Here is a 22,939-nt window from a genome sequence, read left to right as displayed (position 1 = left end):
TGTCTTTGATGACCCAGCTTGCCACACCATTGCTGGATCCGCTCTGCTTAATCTCTAGCAAGGTAATAAGCCGCTGATAGACTATGTGATTGAATTCAAGACTTTAGCATCCAAACTACACTGGGACACAGGATGTTTACGTGCCATTTTTATGGAAGGTCTCAACTCTCGTTTAAAGGACAAACTGGTGGCTCACGATTTGCCTGATACCCTTGAGCCTCTTATGGAACTGGCTTGGAGAATTGATCACCGTATTCGTGATCGGACTCAAGAGGCTAAGAGTCCTCAGAAGCCTGCCTCGGGAGCTAACCGTCCTAAACCTGTGCCAATTGCCTCAAGTCTACCGTCTGCCTCCATAGAAGACGACGAGCCTATGCAACTAGGATGAAGTCATTTAACTTCTAAAGAAAGACGATTCCTCAAACACATGGGGTTATGTATGTACTGTGGCCAATCGGGCCACACTGTCCAAACCTGTCCCATCTGTCTGGGAAACTTATAGGCCTAGGATCCGCAGGAAGTCTCCTCCTAGGCCTCACCGCTCCATCTCCTCCATTATCTTTACCAGTCTCACTTATCCACGGAAGCCTTGAATTTCAGACCCTCGCCCTCATAGATTCCGAGGCTGGAGGAAATTTCATCTTAAATTGCTTAGTAGAACATCTACGGATTCCTACAACACCGATAGCTATGCCATTGCTATTATCTTCAGTCCATGGAGAGCCACTTCCTGGAGAAGTTTCACTGATTATTCAAGTCATTGGCCTGCGCACCGGAGCTTTGCACTTTGAAAACATCTCCTTCCTCGTATTGGAAAAGGCCATGCATCCAGTGGTACTTGGGCTGCCCTGGTTACAAGGTCATATACCACAGTTTAACGGACAATGCTGGAATTATCTTGATGGGGTCCTGGATGTCATGGCCGGTGCCTCGCAGAAGTTTCACCTATTGTATGCATGCCCACTACGCCATCATCACCTGGCCTTCCTCCACAATACTCCTCGGTCCAGGATGTTTTCTCTAAACAAGCAGCTGATGTATTTCCACCTCACAGAGTTTTTGACTGTGCTATAAACCTGAAACCCAATTCAGATCCTCCAAATGGAAGAGTTTATCCTCTCTCCGCAACTGAGACTAAGGCCATGTCTGCCTATATACAAGAAAATCTTCAAAAGGGATTTATCAGACCCTCCAAATCCCCAGCAGGTGCAGGATTCTTTTTTTGTAGGGAAAAGAGATGGCACTTAACGTCCCTGCATCGATTATAGGGGTCTGAATGAAATTACCATCAAGGACCGGTATCCCCTGCCCTTAATTTCCGAACCGTTTGACAGACTCCAGTGAGCCAAGTCTGTTTGACAGACTCCAGTGATCTAAATTGGATCTCAAAGGAGCTTACAACTTGGTGTGAATTGGTGAAGGTGACAAATGAAAAACAGCCTTTAACACCCGCGATGGACACGTGAAGAGGCGGGGTTGAGAGTTGGGTTGCGCGGTACGATTGTTGAGATGGGTTTGCGTCAGTTACATGAAGGGGTGGGGTTGAGAGTTCAACTGCGTGGCACGCCAATTTAAAGGATAGGGAAGAGACCTCGGGTATTGCCACTAGTAACTGCGTAATATGCTCCATGTTGAGCTGGAATGAAAAATTTGGTGAGTGGTGATCTACTATTGAAGGTAAGAGGTATGATCGATTGGGTATAGTGGCGATAGAGATGTGTAAATATAGTTAATTTTGTGATGGTATACATGTGTGCCTCTGTTTTTTAAATAGGTACATGAGAAGCAGACAGTAAACGGTCATGTGAAGCTTGCTGAGTTATAGATGCGGAGATTATGTGGAAGAGAATATGAGACATTTCAATTGTGGATAAGATTTATAAGTAAAATGGGAAATATAATTATTAAGATGATGGAAATGTTGTAACAAGTAGTATAAAGTTATTATTATTATATATCATTGTAGGGTTCCCATAATGTAGTGGTGGTGGACATGAACAGGCATTAACAGCGTTGGAGTGAGTGAGTTAAATAATAGTGGGTTGGAGGGGGCAATGTTCAATAACTGCTGGTTTTAATGCGTTTTAATAGTGCTTCTTTCTGTTTATTGAGGTGTCTTTGGGAAGTTGGAGAAGTCAGTTCAGAGATGATTTCAGAGTACAAATTATCCCCTGAGGAAGCTTACGCGAAACAAGGAACCTTGTAGGGAGTAGTGATAAAGGGTTCTAGCAAGTTTGAAGAGATGTTACATAATTAAACCGGTGCGATATGTATTCTTTACAGGAACATCGGTATATAAAAATTAAAACTTTTTATATACCAAACACTGACAAAATAGAAGTGGATTCAATTCATCGGAATAAATGAAGACTTGAATGGTATATTAGGCAAGTGAAAAGGTACAGGGATAGACAACAGAACTGATTCTCCTGAAACAAGTAATGTGGGAGTATTTGTGGTAATTTTAAATGGGGGGCTGAGTGAGTGTGATGGATGAGTGGGGTATGTTTTATTAAAATGTATTTGGGTAACACTGGTAACACTGGCATGTCCATTTAGTGAAAATTTGATATGATATGATGTAAATGATATATGTAAAAAATTATATTTGTATAATGATGTAGTTTAATTAATAAAGTTATGAAATATATAATGCTCATATGAGATTTGTTTATGAGGTATTATAAGATGTATTAGAGAAATTTTTTGGGATAACACAATATATAGTTATGTGATGTTCCCTGTATGTGTGAAACATCTTTTATGTAGCAGACATAGAGCTTGAGTCATCAAGATCTTTTCCCAGTCATAGAAAAGGATAAAAAACTTTAGTGATCTTGCCCAATAATGAAGTGGTCCAATGAATTGTTAGACTAAAAACCTTTGGGGTAGATTTTATAAATCTGCGCCCGTGCGTACTTTTGTTCGCGCACCAGGCGCAAACAAGAGTACGCGGGATTTTAATAGATACGCACGTAGCCGCACGTATCCATTAAAATCCAGGGTCAACGCGCGCAAGGCTGCCCAAAATCGTCAGCCTGCGCTCACTGAGCCATGCAGCCTGCCTCTGTTCCCTCCGAGGCCGCTCCGAAATCGGAGCGGCCTCGGAGGGAACTTTCCTTCCACCTCCCCCCACCTTCCCCTCCCTTCCCCTATCTAACCCACCCCCCCCAGCCCTATCTAACCCCCCCACCTCTTGTTGTACAAGTTATGCCTACCCGAAGCAGGCGCGTCCCAGGGCTTGCGTGCGCCGCCGAGCCTACTCAACATAGGCTCGGCACGTGCGTTCCCCTTTGAAAATCTGGCCCTTTATGCATGCTTCTTTTCATGCCAAATTACCTTTCCAGAAGATTTTATTCCTTTAAACAATGCTACTGCAACCAACGTCCATGCCAGAAGGAGGCAAAGAGCTAAATGCCACACAATTTTACCAGTTTCATCTATGCCGGAAGATTGACGGAGTGCCACTAATCTGGAAATAATAAAACAAACTTACTGAATACACAGTAGCTTCCATTTTTAAAAAAATAGTTGAATAGTTACAACATGAGAACTTAATTATGCAAACAACTTAATTCTCACTGAAAATGTATGTTGCCATTCTAAGGAAATCAACATGATTAGTAGTGCAATTACTGATTGGTCAGTTGAATATTTATTCCGGCCAAAATCAAGAATGGTGCATTCATAGCCCCTTGGGAGAGGAAGTCTCAGTTATTGCTCAGTGATGACCTCTAATGGCTGAACTTAGAGTACACACATACTGGGCTCCAGAGGGAGCAAAGGTCTGTGGTCCCTGACAAGTGCAGCCACTGCAATGACTGGGATAGGTGGGGGATCATAAAATAGGGGAATCTCCCTGGGTATTTATATATGAAGGCACATGGCACTGGTGCCCAATATAAGCCTGTTTTGATTGAGCTGGAAACCAAAAGAAGCAGAAGGAAACTGCCAGACCAACTCTCATCCCCAACTACAATTAAGAAGGATGGATTCCAGTAATGAGGTGACAGTGGAAATGTTTAGTGCCAGAGCTGCCCCACTTCCTCAAAGCTGATAAGAGAGGTTCAATAATATGCAACTTTGAAACCTGAAGCCATGACAGTTTAGGGAAAGAGAGTTCTTAGATACATATAGACATTAAGGCCCGGATTTTCAAAGCCTTACGCGAGTAGGTGGGGTTATGCGAGCCGGGCTTATTTTAGAAAGGCCCGGCGACGCGCATAAAGCCCCGGGACGCGCATATGTCCCGGGGCTTCGAAAAAATGGCGGGAAGGGGCAGGGTGGGGCGAGGCAGAGGCAGAGGCCTCTGGCACAGCGGCTATTTGCCGCTGTGTCGGAGGATTGCATGCTGGCAGGCTGCCAGCAGGCGCAAGAGGTAAAATAAGGTTGGGCGGGGGCGGGGTTAGGATAGGGCTAGGGGGCGAGAGGGTTGGGAGAAGGAGAAGAAAGGTTAGGTTAGGGGGTTAGGAATTTCCCTCCGAGGCCACTCCATTTTCTCAATTCTTGCTGCTTTTACAAGGTATTTTACTTATAGTATGGTATATTTTTATTTTCTGACTGCTCTGGCCTTACTCCTTTCATCATTGCCTCCCTCTCCCAGGTGCCGAGAACATCTCCACATCACATTCAGATATGCTCCGATTGTTTGAAGTGCTGCTCTCAAGAGATGGGACCGGTCCTTTTTACATAGCTTCAACCAGTAATGCATTTCAGGGGTCTGCTAATAAGTCTAATAATGAGAAATGTTTCCCCTTGGGGAGGGAAAAGTTACTGACAGGAGATGAAACCAAAAGGTAAAAGATAATATTACCTCTGATTTCCTTATTGAATCTGACCATTCTTAAAAATAACAAGTTTCATGAAAGGTGCCTACTTACCTCCAGTACTGCTGGCTTGGGAGTTCAGTCTTTTTCCAAACTATGCTATTAATACAGGTTAGGTTATTTTGATCTACCCATGTCATGTTCACGGTAATGATGTTCATTTCTGAACTTGTATTACAGAAACCTGCATAAAAGGAAACGTGAACCAGCATTAATAAGATTGTATTAGGGACTACTTATCTGCCATATTACTATTTTTCAGTCTAGATGAAGGGTGAATTCCCTGTGAAAGAGTAAAATTGTGTCTTAACTGTAGCCCCCTGTTGGAGGTACATAGAATAAAAAGATATTCTCCTACTGGGTTTGGAACCTCATACCAGCCTCTGTGGGATCAGAAATCACAAACAAATGGTGAAGACGATGCTGTAGTAGACCTGCCCAGAGGCAAGAGCTGTATTTTCTCATGCTGAATAGGGAAAGGTTCCAGTTGTCCCCTCTATGTTATTCTGATTGCACTTCAACAGCAACAATTCCTTACTCTTCTCTTCCTTTGACTGTCAGTCTCACACTTATGAACCCACGCCCTGGGATTAAGTAAACAGTCTCATGCAAAAAAAGTATCTTCAGAACAAAACAGAAATGTTTTTTTTCTGGGGTAACCAGTAGTCGGTAACACAATAAAAATAAAAAATTGTATGAATCACAGGAATCACACACAGCAGAGATCAGTAGCACACTAAAGCAAATACACTTTTTCATTCCTCCTTTCTTGGTTATGGCTTCAAAGATAATAACTAAATCAACAAACATCCTAAATGAATTAGTAGCTTTGCCAACAATTGTTATCAGTACTCATATCCCCCCTGAGAGTCCTCATTAGCAGATGATAAACCTCATTAGAGATGTGGTTCATAATTTCTCCAAGGATGTCACTGGAAAACTAAGGAACTCGGTGATGAACTAAAGGCTCCATAGTGGCATGGCATTATTGTGCTAGAAAACCAGGAGACCCATCCAGAATTACTGCTCTGGATAAGGCTGCAGAGAAGGAGAGAAACCCAGAAAGCACCCCCAGCCCTTGCCACTCTCCCCATCAGCTTTTATTAACCAAGGGCACACTTCCCCTAGAAGTCCCTGTTATTCTCTGTCAAGAAAGTCTGTTATTGAAGCCTGGGGGAAAGCCTGGATTACCAATCAAAGGTAACAAAAAAGGATACTGTGGTGGACAACCTAAGCCTACTTCTCATCTTCCACATTCTGCGCATAGAGCGCAATAAACCTTGCCCCACAAGATCTAAGGGGACCTCTTCCTTCTGAGCATGTAATAGAAACCTCACATCAAGAGGTGTATAACGTTTACTCTCCGCCAAGAAATCTACATAATCTCTATTACTCTATTACTCTATTACTCTGTAACCAATCCCCCAAGACTCTCATATTACTGGCCAGATTATAGTATTGAAAATTTGGAAATCCCAATCCACCCTCATCCCTAGGCAGCATTAGAACAAAGAACATATCTTGATATAGATATCCTGGCCCTTTTCTTGCGCCATAAAAATGTGTTACAAAGTGTTTCAGTTTTCCTAAAGTCAGTTCTCAGCCAATGAAATGGAAGTAATTGCATATAATAAAGTAATTTGGGTAACAGTATCATTTAACGGGTGCATCCCGCCCTTGTAAAGATAATGGAAATGTCATCCAGCTATCCATACAGTGCTGGAAATGTTTAATCAAAGGGGGAATATTAGGCGAATACCATAACCTGGGATCTCTGAATTTGGATTCCTAAATATCTAAAAGTGCCCATGTTCCATTATAGAGGAAGACCTGACTAATTCAATTTCAGTGTCCAAGATATCAATTGCCTCAGTTTTATCAAAATTAAATTTAAGCCAGACACCTGGCCATATTGCATTATTACATTCAAAGCTAACTAAAGAGAGGTAGAAGCCTGTGAGAGCAATAATAGATCGACTGCAAAAAGTAGAGTTTTCACCATCACCCCACCAACTGGAATACCATGAATCCCTTCAGTATTATTCAACATATTCATTAGTGGCTCCAAGGATAACATAAATAGCAGAGGCGACAGTGGGCAGCCCTGTCTGTGGCCTCTTGTTACGAGAAACCTGTCAGACAAATACCCATTAGTCAAAACTCTAATAGTAGAGTTAGTATATAGAATGTAATTAATAGTTTTTAGATATTTAGTTACATATTTATAATATATTAATTGTAATTTTTCCATTTTCCCCCTAGTTTAAATACTATGATTAATTGTGAAACGCTGAGATGGACTCGTCCATGCAACGGTATATAAAACTGTCAAATTAAATAAATAAATAAATACAATATGCGACCCTGAAAACCATATTTGTATAATATTAATTTCAAAAACTCCCAAGACACCTGGTCAAATGCCTTTTCCGCATCGCAACCAATTAATAAAGTGTCTTTTACTATAGCTTGGTGTCAGGCCTCTAATGCTAAGAAAACCTTCCGAATATTCATAGTAGATCTTCTCCCCCACACAAAGCCCACTTGATCTTTTGTTATTAAAGAAGGGATAACATACGCTAAGATTTTAGCTAACAGGCTGAAATATAACTTAATAACAATATTTAGAAGGGATATAGGATGATAACTGGCTGGATATGAGAGATCTTTCCCGCTCTTATGTATCATGGTAATGATCGCTTCACCTAAAGAGGAAAGTAACTGCGAATACATAGGTAACATATTGAGCAATGCACAAAGATCTTTTCTAACATGGTCTATAAGATTTTTTAAAAAGCCAGCATTTAAACCATCTGGTCCTGGCATCTTGAAGTTGGAAAGTTCTGCAATTGCTCTACATACTTCAGATAGTGCAATAGGTTCATTCAATTTCTGTGCTGCCTGATCAGATACCACCGGTATGTGAATGTTTCATAGAAATTCTTCACACTTCCCCTCCTCCAAGGTAGAGTCTGTATATAATTTAGCATAGAAATATCTAAATACTCTACTTATATCAGGAAGGTACCTCCAGAGCTTCCCACTACTATCACATGAGGAGGGAATAAAATTTGATGTCTTTTGACTCTGAACAAGATCAGCTAACAGTTTCTCTGCCTTGTTGCCATGTAAATAAAGTTTGTGTTTAAAAGAAACAATTGTGAAAAAGGCTCTAGTATGTAAAAGCTCATTTAAAGTTTGTTGGACCTGTTTAAATTTTGCTTCATCATGAGGAGACTGCATAGTGAGCCAAGACCTCTTGAGCCTCTGCAACTCTCTTCCTGTTTAGAATTTTATGATTTAGAATCTTTTTCCTAGGAGCTTCATATCCTTAATCTCTCCCCTCATAACTGCCTTTGCTGTTTTCCAAAAGAGGAGGGGATCGGACCTAAGTTCCTCATTGCACTCTGATATACCTTCTACCTTTCTTCTAAAAACTGTGGAAGCGCATTATCTTGATATAGAAAAAAAGGCATTTTTTATTTATTTAATTCTTTTTTATACCGGTGTTAGTGGTTACATCATACCAGTTTACATCCGAACTGAGGTAGAAAATACATCAAACAGGGACAGGGGAAGGGACTACAAGGAACAAAGAGAAGGTTAGCTGGGAACTGGCAAACAAGAGATCAGAACTATAGATATAACCTGTTAAAAAATGAAACATAACTTAACAGCTAGGTTCAAGTAACGTATTTTGGCATTAGCCAAAGATCTGTTCATTTTTCTGATGAATTAAATTCCATGATTCCCACCATCGGACAATGATCCAAATAATCAAAATTTCTATAACCATTCAGCTCATTGTAGAAAAAAAACTCTTCTGAGATCAATAGATAGTCAATGCGAGTCTTAGTAATGTGAGCTCTTGCCCTATGTGTAAAGTCCACAACAAAAGGGTTTAAAGCTCACCAAGCACCAACTAGCTATAAGTATGAGCACAGAAATTCTTCCCTTCTGTGTTTCCCCAGTCCATTTTTGGTACAACTTGGAATTTTGTCCAGAAATGGGTCAACAATACAATTGAGATTGCCTCCTAGAATAATAAGATAATCACCCAACATTGATATTTTTGATATCAGAGTGACAAAAAAGGAATGAGTATAAGAGTTGGGTGCATAGGCAAAAACAAGAATTACTTTAGAGCCTTGTAGTTGTTAGTGTTCGTGGTAGTTGTGGGTGGATACTTGGGCCGGTGGCAGATGACCACACCCCTCGGGGGAAGATCACGAAAGGGACCACCAGTCAGGCTCAGAGTATGGAGACAGACACACACTAGTTCTTTTATTAGACAGTATATGGAACCACCAGAGGTGGCAGTAGTGAGCTGGAATGCCCGGCTGGGCTGTAGTCCATCAAATATTGGAACCGCGATCCTGGATAACTGAGATGTAGAGAAACTGAATATAGTGAGTAGGCAGGGTATGCAGAGTTCAGGAACAGAACCTTGATGGTAACACTCACACAATAGTCTCTTAGAAGCAGCCCAGGAGCTGGAAAGAAGTAGGCCCTCGAGGAGCGAGTACCTAGTTCCAGGGAACGCTCTGAGAGAGAGATGGTAACTCACTGGTGTTGTAGGCAGCGATGACTTCCTGGAAGAAGTGGTATTCAGTAGCAAGTCCAGGAACATGGGCCTTCAAGAAGCAAGTACCGATTCCAGACTGCGATCTGAACAGCAAAGAGAAAGCGAGGCCCCCGAGAAGCGAGTACCCCTGGTAAGTCCGAGGAGGCAGAGTAGCAAGGTATGCGGAGAGCGAATCCCATCCGCCGATACCTGGAGGAAGGCCCTTGCTAACTCAATTCGTTAGCGATTTCTGAGACTTTAAATATCCGGTGAGGATGACGTCACCTCAGGGGGATGACCCTGAGGTTCGAGTCAATGCTGGTACTTGAGTCGGGACCGCGCCGCACGCGCGCCCTTAGGCTGCTGGGAAACATGGCGGAGTGCAGCGTCTACTCGATCCGGGGACGCCGGAGGAGAGTGGCACGATGACGCCGCGGCAGCCAAACATCCAACAGGCAAAGAGGGAGTCGCCAAAGAGGTAAGGTGGGTGTAGTGGAGACGTCGGGCAGCGACGGTCGCAACAGTAGTTCACCAGATATAATAATAAATCTACCTTCTGGATCTATATTAGACTGAGACAATTTGAAGGAAATATTTTTGTGTATCAATATTGCCACCTCTCTACTTTTTATGGTATCTGTAGCTGAGAATACCTGAGCCACCCAGTTTCTCCTCAGTTTCCAATGTTCTTTTTTATCTCCTACAACATTGCTATATTATTTCTGAGACACTTGACATGGCTAAGAATAATCTCACATTTAATAAACATTCCCAGACCTGACAAATTCCATGACGGAATGTGAAGTATTAAGAAATCTTAAAAAATAAACATCTCAAATGCAAAGCGAAATTTCCTGAAAAGAACCAATTGTCCCATTCCAAGCAGTGGTTCTCTTCTGAATTTACAGGAGACTCACATCTAAACAAAATGTTTTCTCCATCCTTTTGAAACAAGTATCCAGTTCACAGAAAAGTAAATGTATTGAACCATACCCTCTGCCCCATCATGTGAAATTTTAAACCATCTGAATTCCCAATCCCCCCTGAACTCCCGGTTATCTCTTCCTTTCTATCGCAAATCTCCAGAAAACTTCTATATGGCTCAGAATCGCTGAGCAAGGAGTCATCTTGACATGTATGGGTGCCATCCCCACTTTCTGTAACTCCAGATCATCCACATAGAATATACGAATACAAACAGCAGAGAATCTGAAAAGAAAAAGGTTAAAACAGTGATAATAAGACGTAAGTAAGAACATAAGGTACCCTCTTGAGTTTAGTTTCTTAGGCAGGCAATTCTCATGAAGCTGCTATCCGGTATGGGTTTAATGCAGCCACATTCCATCTGTGTCACAAATCTCTTATTTACTGACTGAGAATAGAAGCTTGATATTCAAAAATATAGCATCATCAATCACAATGAAAATCACTGCTTGAAATAGATTCATTGTTAAGGAGACAGGTGCAGTCGAAACTGCTCCTTGATATGTCTGATGAAGGCAAAAGCATCTTCATCATGAAAGTCCTTCACAAATTGAGATGAATCCAATCAGATTTGGCTGCTTAGAACAGACAATATTAAAGAGGCAGTTTCCCTGCATAACGAAAGCGTGGCCAAGTTTCATTAGCAGCACAAATCGCCTTACCACTGTCATAGAGCCGTAATCTTAAATTTCAAAATATAACTACACCAGTCACTGCTAATGTTCTCCACTGCAAATAAAGTCAGCATGAAATATCAAAAGATAAATAGAGCTGTTCTCTGGTATATATCAGGTAAACACAGAGTTAATCTGCATTAAAGAGCTCCTTCACTCTGTAAAGAAAAAATAACTAAGTGAGTGCAGTATAACTGAAAGTGTGAAAAATCCATGTTGTGTGTTATGCTGGTGGACTCTTGGACCAAGGGAGAGTTGGCGCTACCTGTAGGGAGGAGCTCCTGTAGGGAGGAGCCCCACAGGTCCCCACTGTCGGTAGGCGGAGCTGGTAGAAGCAGAGGCCCGGCTGGAGCTTCACCACTACCAGACCACGTTCCCCTTAGATTGAGCCCTCAGGGGCTGGGACTGGCTAGTTAGGTGGAGCTTTTGCACGCCAAAGGGTCAGCAGAGGAATAGCCAGGGGTCCGGAGAAGCTTAAGCGAAGTAGGCAGCAAAACTCGAGGTCAGAGTCCGAACAATGGTCGAGGCAGGCGGCGAGAGGTGCAGGGTCAAAGTCCAGTCCAGAGTCAAACCAAGATCAATCCGAAGGGGAAGGAGAAGGAAGGCGAAGACCATAAAAGAAGGATGGAACGCTGGGGCCACATGAATGTGGGAAGGACCCAGAAGGCAGGAACTAACCGAAAAGCCCAGGAACTCAGGAACTCAGGCAAAACACTACTCCGATAGGAGTTGACCTATTGCCAAGGCAAGGGTTGAAGGCAGGAGCCAGCCTTAAGTAGTCTTGGGGAGATGAGATCATTAGTGGGCGTTGGGACCCGTTTCCTTCCACTGGCCCTTTATAAAGGACAGCATTGGGTGCTTGTGCGCTTAGGAGAGTGGCGCATTGGGCTGTAGACATCATGGTGGCAGCCGGATGAGCAGGAGAAGGGCTTCGTTAGGGAACACTGAGGTGAGTGTGGCGGCTCGCGGGACACAGTGAGCCGCCAAGTGCAACACTGTGATTCCGCTCACAGGAGGGCCCTGTGAGCAGCTCACTCACCTCCTGCCATGGCTTCGTGCCGCCATTCCTGTCTCCTGCGTCAGTTCCCAATGCTGGCTGGACACCGCCTTGCCTCTCTGTACTGCTGGAGAGCTGCTGCAGCTGCCTTTTCATATGGTGCTGCGACACTGCCGTTGCTGCCACATCTTCCTGCGACCTGGAGCACTTCCAATGCTGTCATCTGCTTCCTGTGTGGTCTCTCTCCTGCCAGTGTTCTCCCCAGGCATGCACGCCTCTGCTGCTAATTTAAAGGGCCTGTGGCAGGAAATGCCGCAGCACCTTCTGATGATGTCATCTCCTGGTAACCCTATAAAAGGGCTTTTCAATCAGTTCCTTGTTGCCTTTACAAAGGTCTGCTAGTGCTTTCAAGGTCCTCCATGTTGCTTGTTCCATGTTTCTGGTCTCTCGACAGTTTCTGGTTCCTATCTTCAGCTTCTTCATTCCTGAGTCCAAGTCTTTGGTCCTGTGTTTCATGTCTTGTTCCTGATTCCAAGTCTTCATCTTGTCCAGATTCTTCAGAGTCTTTGTTTGCTGGCTTCAGTCTTCAGAAGGCCATCCCTGGTTCCTGAGTCTGAGTTCCTGAATCCTGTTCCCGTCTTCAGACTCTTGTTCCAACTTCCACCTTGTTCCTGAGTCCAGTGCCTGCACTGCTATTGTCATGGTCCGTGACCAGCCTGGGGCTTGTTACGGCGTGCAGCAGTGCTGGACCTCCTCAGAACCTTCATCATGTTCCAAGTCCTGATGCCAAGTCCTTGTTAAGTTCCAAGTCCATAGTCTGCGCCGCCTTCAGCATGGTCCTTGGCCAGCCCACAGGCTGTGCAGGGTGCGCTGCGGTGCAGGGCTCTCTCTGAGCTTCTTTTAGTTCTAAGTTGTCAATTCCTTCATCTAGTTCCAAATCTTTAATGCCTTCATCATGTCCACATCTCCAGCGTTATCGTCAGTCCTCACATGGTTGTGTCCTGACGCTCAAGCCATTTCCAAGCAGCAAGTCTGAAATGGCTTTCGGAGCCAGAGGGCTATCCCAGAGGCCAGCATTGCATTGCTCGGTCTCCCTTCATGGTGCATGTTGGACATCCATGTCTTGTTCCTGATTTCAAGTCTTCAGAGTCTTCATTTGCTGATTCAAGTCTTCGGAAGGCCATCCCTGGTTCCTGAGTCTGACTTTCAGGTTCCTGAGTCTGAGTTCCTGAATCCTGTTCCAGTCATCCAAGTTCTTGTTGCAGCTTCCACCTTGTTCCTGAGTCCAATGCCTGCACCACTATTGTTGTGGTCCACGACCAGCCCACAGGTTTTTAGGGCGTGTAGGGGTCCGGTCCTCCTCTAAGCCTTCATCATATTCCAAGTCCTAATGCCAAGTCCTCATTAAGTTCCAAGTCCAGAGTCTATGCTGCCTTCGGAATAGTCTGCGACCAGACCACGGGCAATGCAGGGCACACTGCAGTGCAAGGCTCTCCCAGCTTCTTCTAGTTTCAAGTCTTCAGTGCCTTTGTCATGTCTATGTCTCCAGAGTTATCTTCAGTCTTCACCTTCGTCTGTCCTGATGCTCAAGCTGTTCCCAAGTAGCAAGTCTGAAAGGACTTTCAGAGTGGCCGGAGGGCTACCCTAGAGACCAGCATTGCATTACTGGGTCTCCCTTTCTGATGCATGCTGGACATCTAAGAATTTATGGTCCAAGCTGTTTTCCTAGCCCCAAGAAAAGAGTATTCCCGTTCCAGTCAGCCCTTGCTCGGATGCGTTCGCCAGCTAGTAGCTTGGACCACAGCCAGTACCTGGGTTGTGCAGGTTGCACCATGGCACAGGAGCTCACGCTCTCGAGCGTCTATTCCATGGTCACAACAATACAGCTGTGTTCCGTAGGAAGTAACTTTCAAGGGACCAACTTAAAATTGTCTGGCACTATCATCCCACTGCACTTCATCCAAAAATTTCCCATACAGTGAAACAAAGGTATAAAGTAAAAACATATGAGCCAGGTCCCAAAGTTGGCTTGGCAAGGCTTCCACATGTCATTTTGCATCCATGGCAGAATCAAACAATTTCATCTTCTCAGCGATTCAAATTCGTAATCTCGCAGGATATTGGAGTATAAACCTGATGTCTCTTTTAAACCAATTCCTTGCACACTACAGGAACTCTTTCTATTTAGCAACCACCGCAGCTGAAAAGTCTTGAAAGATATATATTTTTTGGTTTGATGAGAAAGATGCCGGCCTGCTCTGGGATCTCATGTTCTTGGAGGAGCCATTGTTCTATTAAATCTGACAAATCTGAGTGTCACCATTTCACTGATTTCCACGAAGTGTAGGTTATTTTGACGAGACAGATTTTCTAAATCGTCAATTTTCTCTCCATATTCTATTGCTTGTTTTTCCAGTTTTGAGACTTTAGTTTGTAATGCTGTCATATCATCTTCTAGTAAAGTAATCCTGCCCTCCGTTGCAGAAATACGATCACCAATATCAAAAACAATAGTTTTAAGTTCGTCAATATTGTCTCTAAAGCTGCAACCACCGCCTCAGTGATTTTTACTGTCATGGGATCTTGAATGGATTGTGAAATATCTCCAGCAGCATCCGCCATCTTCCTTCTTGCATTTTGATTTTGGTTTTCTCGTTTTTGTCAACACATGTGATCTTTCTCTTGGGCGACTTCACAACTTGTTTGCTCATGAGGTAAGATTGTGTTTATGTTCAAACGGTTTTTTATTATTTGCCTTAAAATAACACAAGGTAATACAATATCAATCCGGAGGACAACGTGTTCCTGAGTCATCCCCGGGTATACAAGATGTAATGAACAACATATGAATACAATAACATACAACTGTCCCAGCCCCCCCCCCCCCCCACTCCTCAAGGAAACTAACTGACATATGTCCAGCGAATCGCTACCACGTCAGATCAATAGGAGAATAAAGGAAGTCCATAGAAGGTCACACAGACTCGTTTATCACTCATTAATTATCAAACTTCGTACCCGCTGTGGAAGAGTCTGTAGATATAAGTCCCAAACGGCCATGAATTTCTTCTTCTGGCTAGGAGAAAATCTCGCGGGGGAGGCTTCCATCTGCATCATGTGGTGTAGACCATTACGCCAGGCCCAATACGAGGGGCTAGTAGGATCTCTCCAAGAGGCAAGTATAATCTTTTTCGCCACTAGGCATGCTTTCTGAATAAATAATCAGGATCCCAAAACTCTCAACCCACAGGGGCGAAATGCAGCCAAATAATAGCCAGTAATGAGTGGGGAATATGTATATCTACTACAAGCTCTAGATAATGTACCACCTTTTGCCAGAAAGATTGTATCTTTGGACAGGCCCAAAACGCATGAGACAAGGACCCCCAGTGCAATCCACATCGTGGGCAATTTGGCGTAGATGCTATTTTGGCATTAAATGCATCTTGGGCCGATATATACCCACGACGAAGGAATTTATACTGCATTTCGCGATAATACATATTAGCTGAGAGTTGTGAGATACGCCGAAAAGCTGCATTAATAATGGCCGGAGTTAGAAGAAACACCCCCTCCCGGTTCCACCGCTCCACCAGAATAATGCTTGTATCCAGAAATGTCAATTGTTTAAGCAGCCTATAATGTAATGAAAGAGATGGAGGTGGAACTTGTTTCAATGCTAGATTCGTTACAGTCTTCTGAAAGGTCGACACTTGCCAAGAGTCATGCGGCAGGGACGCAATATAATGATGAAGTTGTAAATATGGGAACACCTCTTTATCAGAGATACCATAAGCTACCTGTACCTCCTTAAATTGCATTAATTGGCCATCTGTATTAAACACATGACCCAAGTGTGTAATGCCCAACCTACCCCAACTTTGAAAATACCTTGTTTGCGAACCCGGAGTGAATTCCGGGTTCCCTTGAATCGGCAAAAGAAAAACGCAGATGCGATCCTGCTTAGACAAACGCATAAATTTAAACCATGTTTGGCACAAAGGCTTAAAAAGAACATTGTTTACTAGAAATGGATTTAACTTAAGAGCTTTAGCTTGTAGGACATACGTAAGAGCATAAGGATTCACCAAGGCTTTGTCCACGACCAAATAAGATTGTGTTTTATGAAAAAGGAGGCTATTCCGACCACTGAAAACGACAGTAAATCAGACAAAAGTTGGGATGGCACATGGAGCTCACTCGACATGCATCTAGCTCAGCTCACCACATCACGTGACTGCAGCTATGATTTAATGATAAAAAATGCAGAGTAATGCATTTAGGATGCAAAAACCCAAGGGAAAGGTACAGTATTTGAGGTGAAATTCTTCTAAACACAAAGAAAGAATGGGATCTGGACATGATTGTATCTGATAATCTTAATGTGGCCAAACAAGCAGATAAAGCAACAGTAAAAAGCTAGAAAGATGCTTGGCTGCAAAGGGAGAGGAATGGTCAGCAGAAAAAAGGAGGTGATATTGCCCCTGTATAGGTTCCGGGTGAGATCTCACTTGGGGGCTGATGCAATACAGTGCACTCAGCTGAGCGCACTGTATAACCCGCAGTCGGACACGGGTTGAATAGGCACTAATCAATCCCCTAATGAAATAAGGGGATTAGCGCCTATTCAACGAGCTTCCAACGTAGAGTGAATCTAATAGCGCTCATCACATGCAAATGCATGTGAAGGAGGCTATTAAGCATTCACTCTGATGCAAAAAAAAAATAAATGTATGTCTTGGATGGACATTTAGTGATCAGCTATTAATGCCTGCTCCAGATAGCTGAGCATATTTAAAACAAGTACAGAAAAGCAGAAAAAACTGCTTTTCTGTACTTCCTCCTACTTAATATCTTTGCGATATTAAGTAGGAGGAAAACCTTAAAGAACAAGTCTTAAAAAAAAAAAAAAAGAACACTTGACAGTGGAGTGCAGGAAACGGACGCTCAACTAACAAGCGTCCATTTCCTGAACCACCAGCGTCAGTTTTCCTAACTGGTGGAAGGCCGAATTAGGAAAACCGATCGGGTTCTCATTAGCAAGGAGGAGCTAGGGTGCGCAAGCACCCCTAACGCCTCCTTGCTAACGTGATCCCCTAACTTAAATATTGCATGGCACCCCCCTTGAGGGCGCCTGGGGCGTGTTAAGAAAGTGGGTGCTGACTGTTCAGCACCCGCTTTCTACGCAAATTTATTGCATCGGCCCCCTGGAATTATGAGTACAATTCTGGAGACCACACCTTCAAAAGGATATAAACAGGATGAAGTCAGTCCAAAGGGTGGTTAATAAAATGGTCAGTGGTCTTTGTTCTAAAGCATAATGGGGATAAACTTTCAGATTTAAACATGTACACCCTGGAGGAAAGGCGAGATAGGGGAAATGTGATAGAGACGTTCTAGTATCTCAAAGGTTTCTATGCACAGGCATTGAGTCTCTTTCAATGGAAAGGAGCTCTAGAACGAGGGTTAATGCAATGAGATTGAAAGGGGGTCGACTCAGGAGTAATCTTAGGAAACATTTCTTTACAGACAGAGTGGTAGATGCATAGAATGGCCTCCCAGTGGAGGTAGTGGAGACAAAAATAGTATCTAAATTCAAAAAAACATGGGATAAATATAGGGGAATCTAAGGAAGTGATGAGAATTATAATGCTAAATTAATTGGGCACATGGGCAAATTGGGTGGGCCATACATTTTATTTCTGCTTATCCAGCTAATTCTGGTCATGCCAAAAAGCAGTCCTAAAGTTAGCTGGATAAACGTACCTATCTTTAAGATAGTCAAGAATATTTAATAGTGCTGCTGCGCTACTGAATAATCCATCAAGGTTAGTCAGTTAAGTTTATCCAGCTAATTTTGCTGGCTGGACACTGGGTGAAATTGGACCCCATGTGTACAAACTATAATATATTGGTTTAGGATATATAGGGGCAGATTTTCAAAGGGATACGCGCGTACCCCCTGAAAACCTGCCCCAAGCTCCCCCTGCGCACGCTGAGCCTATGTTGAATAGGCTTGGCGAAGCGCACAAGCCCCAGGACGCGCATAAGTCCCGGGGCTTTCCTGGGGGGCGTGTCGGGGGCATGTCATGGCGACGCGTCATCGGGGCGTTCCGGGGGCAGGGCCGCGGGCGTGGTTCCAGCCCGGGGCATTTCAGGGGGCATGGCCGCGGCCTCCAGACCAGCCCCCGGACCAGAACATGGCACGCCAGCAGCCGGCCCACGTGAGTTACGCCTGCCTCGGGCAGACAGAGACTCCCGACGAGAGGGGTGCAGTCGGTGGAGTCTATCCTCTGTTGAAATCGGTGGAGAGTGAATCGGTGCAGGACATGAGAGAAATCAATATACAGGCCTCAGAGATAAGAAAACCGGAGGTTGTCACTTTGGAATCCTTATGGGATCTGATAGCAGGTATGACCTTTACATTTAAGGAACAGTCTTGTCGGTTAGAGGTTGTAGCCAAAAAACTGGACTCGGTAGCCAGTGACCACCAACAGGTGCTTCAAGAGCACTCTCAAGCTATTCAATCTTTGAAAAAAAGATGTTAAAAGCCTTCAAGATACCTCTGTTATAACTTCTTGGGATTGTTTCATTTCCTCGAGAAGGTTGGAATCCATTGAAAACTATCTGAGACATTTAAATTTGAGGCTGTTGAATTTTCCTAAAGTTTTGGATGAATTAACTATAATAACCTTCAAAAGATACTGAGGATTTAGGTTAATTACTACATTACTACATTAAGAAAACTGCCCCATGTTGACTAGTAACTGGAATATAAAGGCCTGAAGAGAAAAAATTCAGCCCAGAGACAGAACAAACTGAGGCTGAGAACAGCATGCGAGTGCAGAGTGAATTCCTGATAAGAAAGGTGCCAAGAAAGTTACAAGAGACAAAGGAAGCACTAAGTAAGCAGAATATGTGATGTCTGAGAGGCACATGAAGGAAAATTACCAGCAAACGTAAGGGATGAGAGAAGGGAGGGGGGAAGCATACGAGAGCCACATTTAACAGTGAAAAAGCAGCACCGGATGCCGGAGGAAATTGACTCTACACACTGGAAACAGCTCTGCCTCCTCTCTCCGGACCATTTGGGCTGTTACCACCCTTCAGCCCCACCAAAATTGAGAGAGGTGAGTCTGCAGTTCTAAGGACTTTGTTCCCGGTGCTTCCGGCCCCGTTACCATCTTACTGGGCTCCTTCGTGTGCGATGAGCGTGGGTGAGCATTGGTTTGCTGTTAATGAGATCTCTCAATCTAATTCTTTTTTTATTCCTGTTATAGCTGGGAATGGTCTTTATGGTTCTCTTTCTAAGACCACTCGGAAGAGGTCTACATCATGTTCTACTTGTTTAGCGAGTATTTCACCGACTATGTCTAGGGTTGATCCAGTTTTAGTTGATTTGAAAATTTTATTAATTAATGCTCAGTCAGTGAGAAAGAAATTTCAGGTCTTACATGACCTAATTGTTGATGAGAAACCTGATGTGTTTTGTATTGTAGAAAGTTGGCTTCTAGATTCAGATCTAGTTACTATTAATCAGATCTGTCCTAGAGGCTATACTTTTTTTTTCTCAGCCAAGGGCAAAGGTTAGGGGAGGTGGGCTATTGATCATTTTTAAAGAATCTCTGAATTTGAAATCTCAAAATCTTAGTGGAGCATTGAATCAGGAACTATTACTTGTTCGTTCCTCAAATTTTTCCATCTGCTTAGTTTATTGTCCGCCTAAAGTATTACAGTCTAATTTATCTTTGTTATTTGAGCAGTTACTATTAGCTTCAACAAGTTTGAGCAATATGATTCTACTAGGAGACTTTAATTTACCTTTCAATCACATTTCAGATGATTCTCAGACCCAATCATTCAATGATATTTTAGGCTCATTAGGATGGTCTCAAGTTATTCATATACCCACTTATCGCTTGGGTAATGTTCTGATTTAGTATTCATTAATGATTGTGCAAACTTTCAGTTAATTCAAACACCAGATGTGAAATCTGTTCCTTGGTCCGATCATTCGTTGATTAGCTTTTCCTTAAAGGGTTTAGACGAGGGAATGAGTACTTCGAATTCTTGCTGTAATTTTGTGAAAAGATAGTTTGTGGATATTAGTAAGTTTAAAGAAGCTCTTACTGTAATTCCTGATTATTCAGAAGCTGATGACATCAATAGCTATTTTAATAAATGGTCAATCTATATAAATGATACTCTGAATACTATTGCGCCTTTGAAATCTTTCTCATTTTCTAAACATAACAGTAAAATATGTCAGCAGTGGAATTCTCCATCTCTTATTCTTTCTCGTCAACAGTTAAGGAAAAAAGAATGTAAATGGGCAAAGCATCCTTCTTGTAAGAATGCTTCTTCTTATAGAACATCCTTATTAAAATATCAAACAGATATACTAAATGTTAAAAAGGAGTACTATTCAAAAAAAATAAATGAGCTAGGAAATAGTCCTAAAGCCTTGTTTAATTTAGTGCATAAATTAACTAATGTTCAGAAGGCAAAAAGTTCTAGCCCCATTACATTTTCAGCTGAGATGTTTGCAAAATATTTCTCTGTAAAATTAGAGAATCTTTTTCTGCTCTTTAAATATGTGACTCTTTGTCCTTTTGACAATACTTTATGTATCTCTGATGTGGTCTGAGTTTGAGTTAGTCTCTTCCATGGAAATCTCAAATACAATTTCACATCTGAATAATACAATGTGCCCAATCTTAAATGTTTCTACAGTGACTTTTAGAGCCTTACTTGATTTAATGAAAGCTTCCATTACACACATAGTAAATACTTCTCTTTCTACAGGAATAATGCCCACTGCTCTGAAAACTGCTTTAGTTAAGCCTTTATTAAAAAAGCAAAATTTAGATGCCAGTAAATTAGCAAATTATAGACCTATTTCTTCGCTTCCTCTTATTGCGAAGGTTATCGAAGGCATTGTTCTAAAGCAATTGACAGTTTATTTGGAGAATAAGGAAATCTTAAGTCCTCAGCAATTTGGTTTTCGTCGTGGTCTAAGTACTGAATTACTTCTCATTTCTTTGACTCCATCAAATGTAATCTTGATGGAGGTCAACAATTTCTTCTGGTTTCTCTTGACATTATATCTGCATTCGATTCTGTTGATCATCAGCTTCTCATATTTCGTCTTCGAGAATGTGGTATATCTGGTACAGTTCTTGCATGGGTTCAATAGTTATCTTTCTGGTCGTTATCAATCTGTCAGATTTAATCAACAATCTTCTTCCCTTCAATTGTTAAAAGCTGGGGTGACGCAAGGCTCTGTCTTGTCGGCAATGTTATTTAATATATATTTTGCCCCCATTGCAAAATAGCCACCTCTTACAATGTTATTGTTTATATATATAATTATCTGATCTTCATTTTCCTTCTTACTCCAAGTTATTGATTTCCTTGTTACATGTAACTGCTTTTCTGCACTATTGTTCAAATTGTAAAGTTTATTATAATTGCACCCCTGTTTCTTGTGAACCAGCATGATGGGACTACCGTCTTGAATGTTGGTATATAAAAAAACTTAAATAAATAAATAAATCATAACTGATGGCTTTAAAATATACACTGATGATATTCAGTTTTATATAAAGGTTCAAAATTCCTGGCAGGAAACAGCTGATACTCTTCATTTATGTATGGATACCATTACACGTTGGTTAAAACAAAATAAATTACTGTTAAATACTAATAAGACCAAAATTTTGCTGGTTCATCATCCGCATTCTACACCTCTTCATGATTCGATCTGCATTGATAACATTTCATTCTCTTTAGATGCAACACTTTCTTTCAAATTTTACTTTAGATCTTTCATTAACATTGTTTTTTTCAAACTTCGGCTTATTGTCGGTTTACGACACTTATTGTATGATCATGATTTTCTTACAGTCGTACGAGCGATTAATTTTCCCCACATAGATTACTATATTGGACTTCCTAAGGCGACATTACATTCGATACAATTATTGCTTAATTCAGCCGCACGGCTTGTCTCTCATTCAAAGTGTTCTGAACATATATCTCCCATTTTGTGTAAACTCAACTGGTTACCAATTTCAGATCGGATTGTCTTCAAAGTTGTTATGATTGTTTTCAAGCAATTAGCTTCAGATTCTTCATATTGGTTAAACGCATTGCTGCGAATTTACAAACCTGTTAGAAGTTTAAGATCTTCCCAACTAAATCTTCTAGAAATTCCATCAGTGCGGCAAGCACATTTGTTTTGTACTAGAGAGACCTCATTTTCTATTGCTGCGCCAGCTCAATGGAATCTCATTCCTTTTGAACTCCGGTCCTTAGATGGTGTAAAAAAATTTAAACAGCTACTGAAAGAGCATTTGCTCCAACGTGCCTTTAATGTATGTTAGAGAGACTCAGTGAGAATAATGTTAATTTTCAGCTGTGAGATATATTATAAAGGTATTTAGAGCCCATGATTATTTAGTTTATCTAAATATGGTTTTGATTACGTTAGCTTCTGTGAAACTAAAAATGTTTGTGTGTTAAGTGTATGATTGTTTATATGCTTGACAAATTTATTATGTATGTTTTTATTGTATATCGCCTAGGCCTGTCTGTGTTAGGCGATCAATAAATTTTAATAAATGAAAAAGAAATGAAATGCAAATTTAAAACGATGGGCAAACGGCATTGCACAAGGAACAGTATATTCTGTAATTGGCTCTGTTTACTTTCTGAAGGAAACATAATCTCGTTCCCTTTGGTTTCTGCTATTTTGATTTTTGTATGCATGATGAAATAAACAAATCGCTCCAGCTCTTATAAGATCTCTAAGCTATTTAATAAATGTTATGTTTTGAAACTGAAAGTCTGTTTCATCACTGGCTGTCTCTGGGGAGGAAACCAGGTGGGGTAA

At 42.0% G+C, this 22,939-nt stretch overlaps 2 protein-coding genes across 5 annotated transcripts in view; one reads left to right on the top strand and one right to left on the bottom strand.

Annotated features, from left to right (window-relative positions):
* LOC115094058 (sodium- and chloride-dependent neutral and basic amino acid transporter B(0+)-like) overlaps positions 1 to 22,939 on the bottom strand; it is a 271,756-nt gene that overhangs the window by 136,400 nt on the left and 112,417 nt on the right. For all 4 annotated transcript variants that reach the window (XM_029606716.1, XM_029606718.1, XM_029606719.1 and 1 more), the window contains exons 7-8: positions 4,881 to 5,010; positions 3,340 to 3,472 (exon numbers count right to left, since the gene is read on the bottom strand). In XM_029606716.1, coding sequence (XP_029462576.1) covers positions 3,340 to 3,472; positions 4,881 to 5,010 — 263 coding nt within the window. The remainder of the gene's footprint in view (positions 1 to 3,339; positions 3,473 to 4,880; positions 5,011 to 22,939) is intronic.
* Positions 19,084 to 22,939, top strand: part of AGTR2 (angiotensin II receptor type 2) — a 135,932-nt gene continuing 132,076 nt past the window's right edge. The window contains exon 1 of the mRNA XM_029606722.1: positions 19,084 to 19,175. The gene's annotated coding sequence lies outside the window, so the exon portion shown is untranslated. The remainder of the gene's footprint in view (positions 19,176 to 22,939) is intronic.

Source organism: Rhinatrema bivittatum, chromosome 6, assembly GCF_901001135.1.
Source record: "Rhinatrema bivittatum chromosome 6, aRhiBiv1.1, whole genome shotgun sequence".
NCBI classification, from domain to species: domain Eukaryota; kingdom Metazoa; phylum Chordata; class Amphibia; order Gymnophiona; family Rhinatrematidae; genus Rhinatrema; species Rhinatrema bivittatum.
The sequence above is the reverse complement of the archived record's forward strand: the minus strand, read 5'-3'. Positions and strand labels throughout refer to the sequence as shown.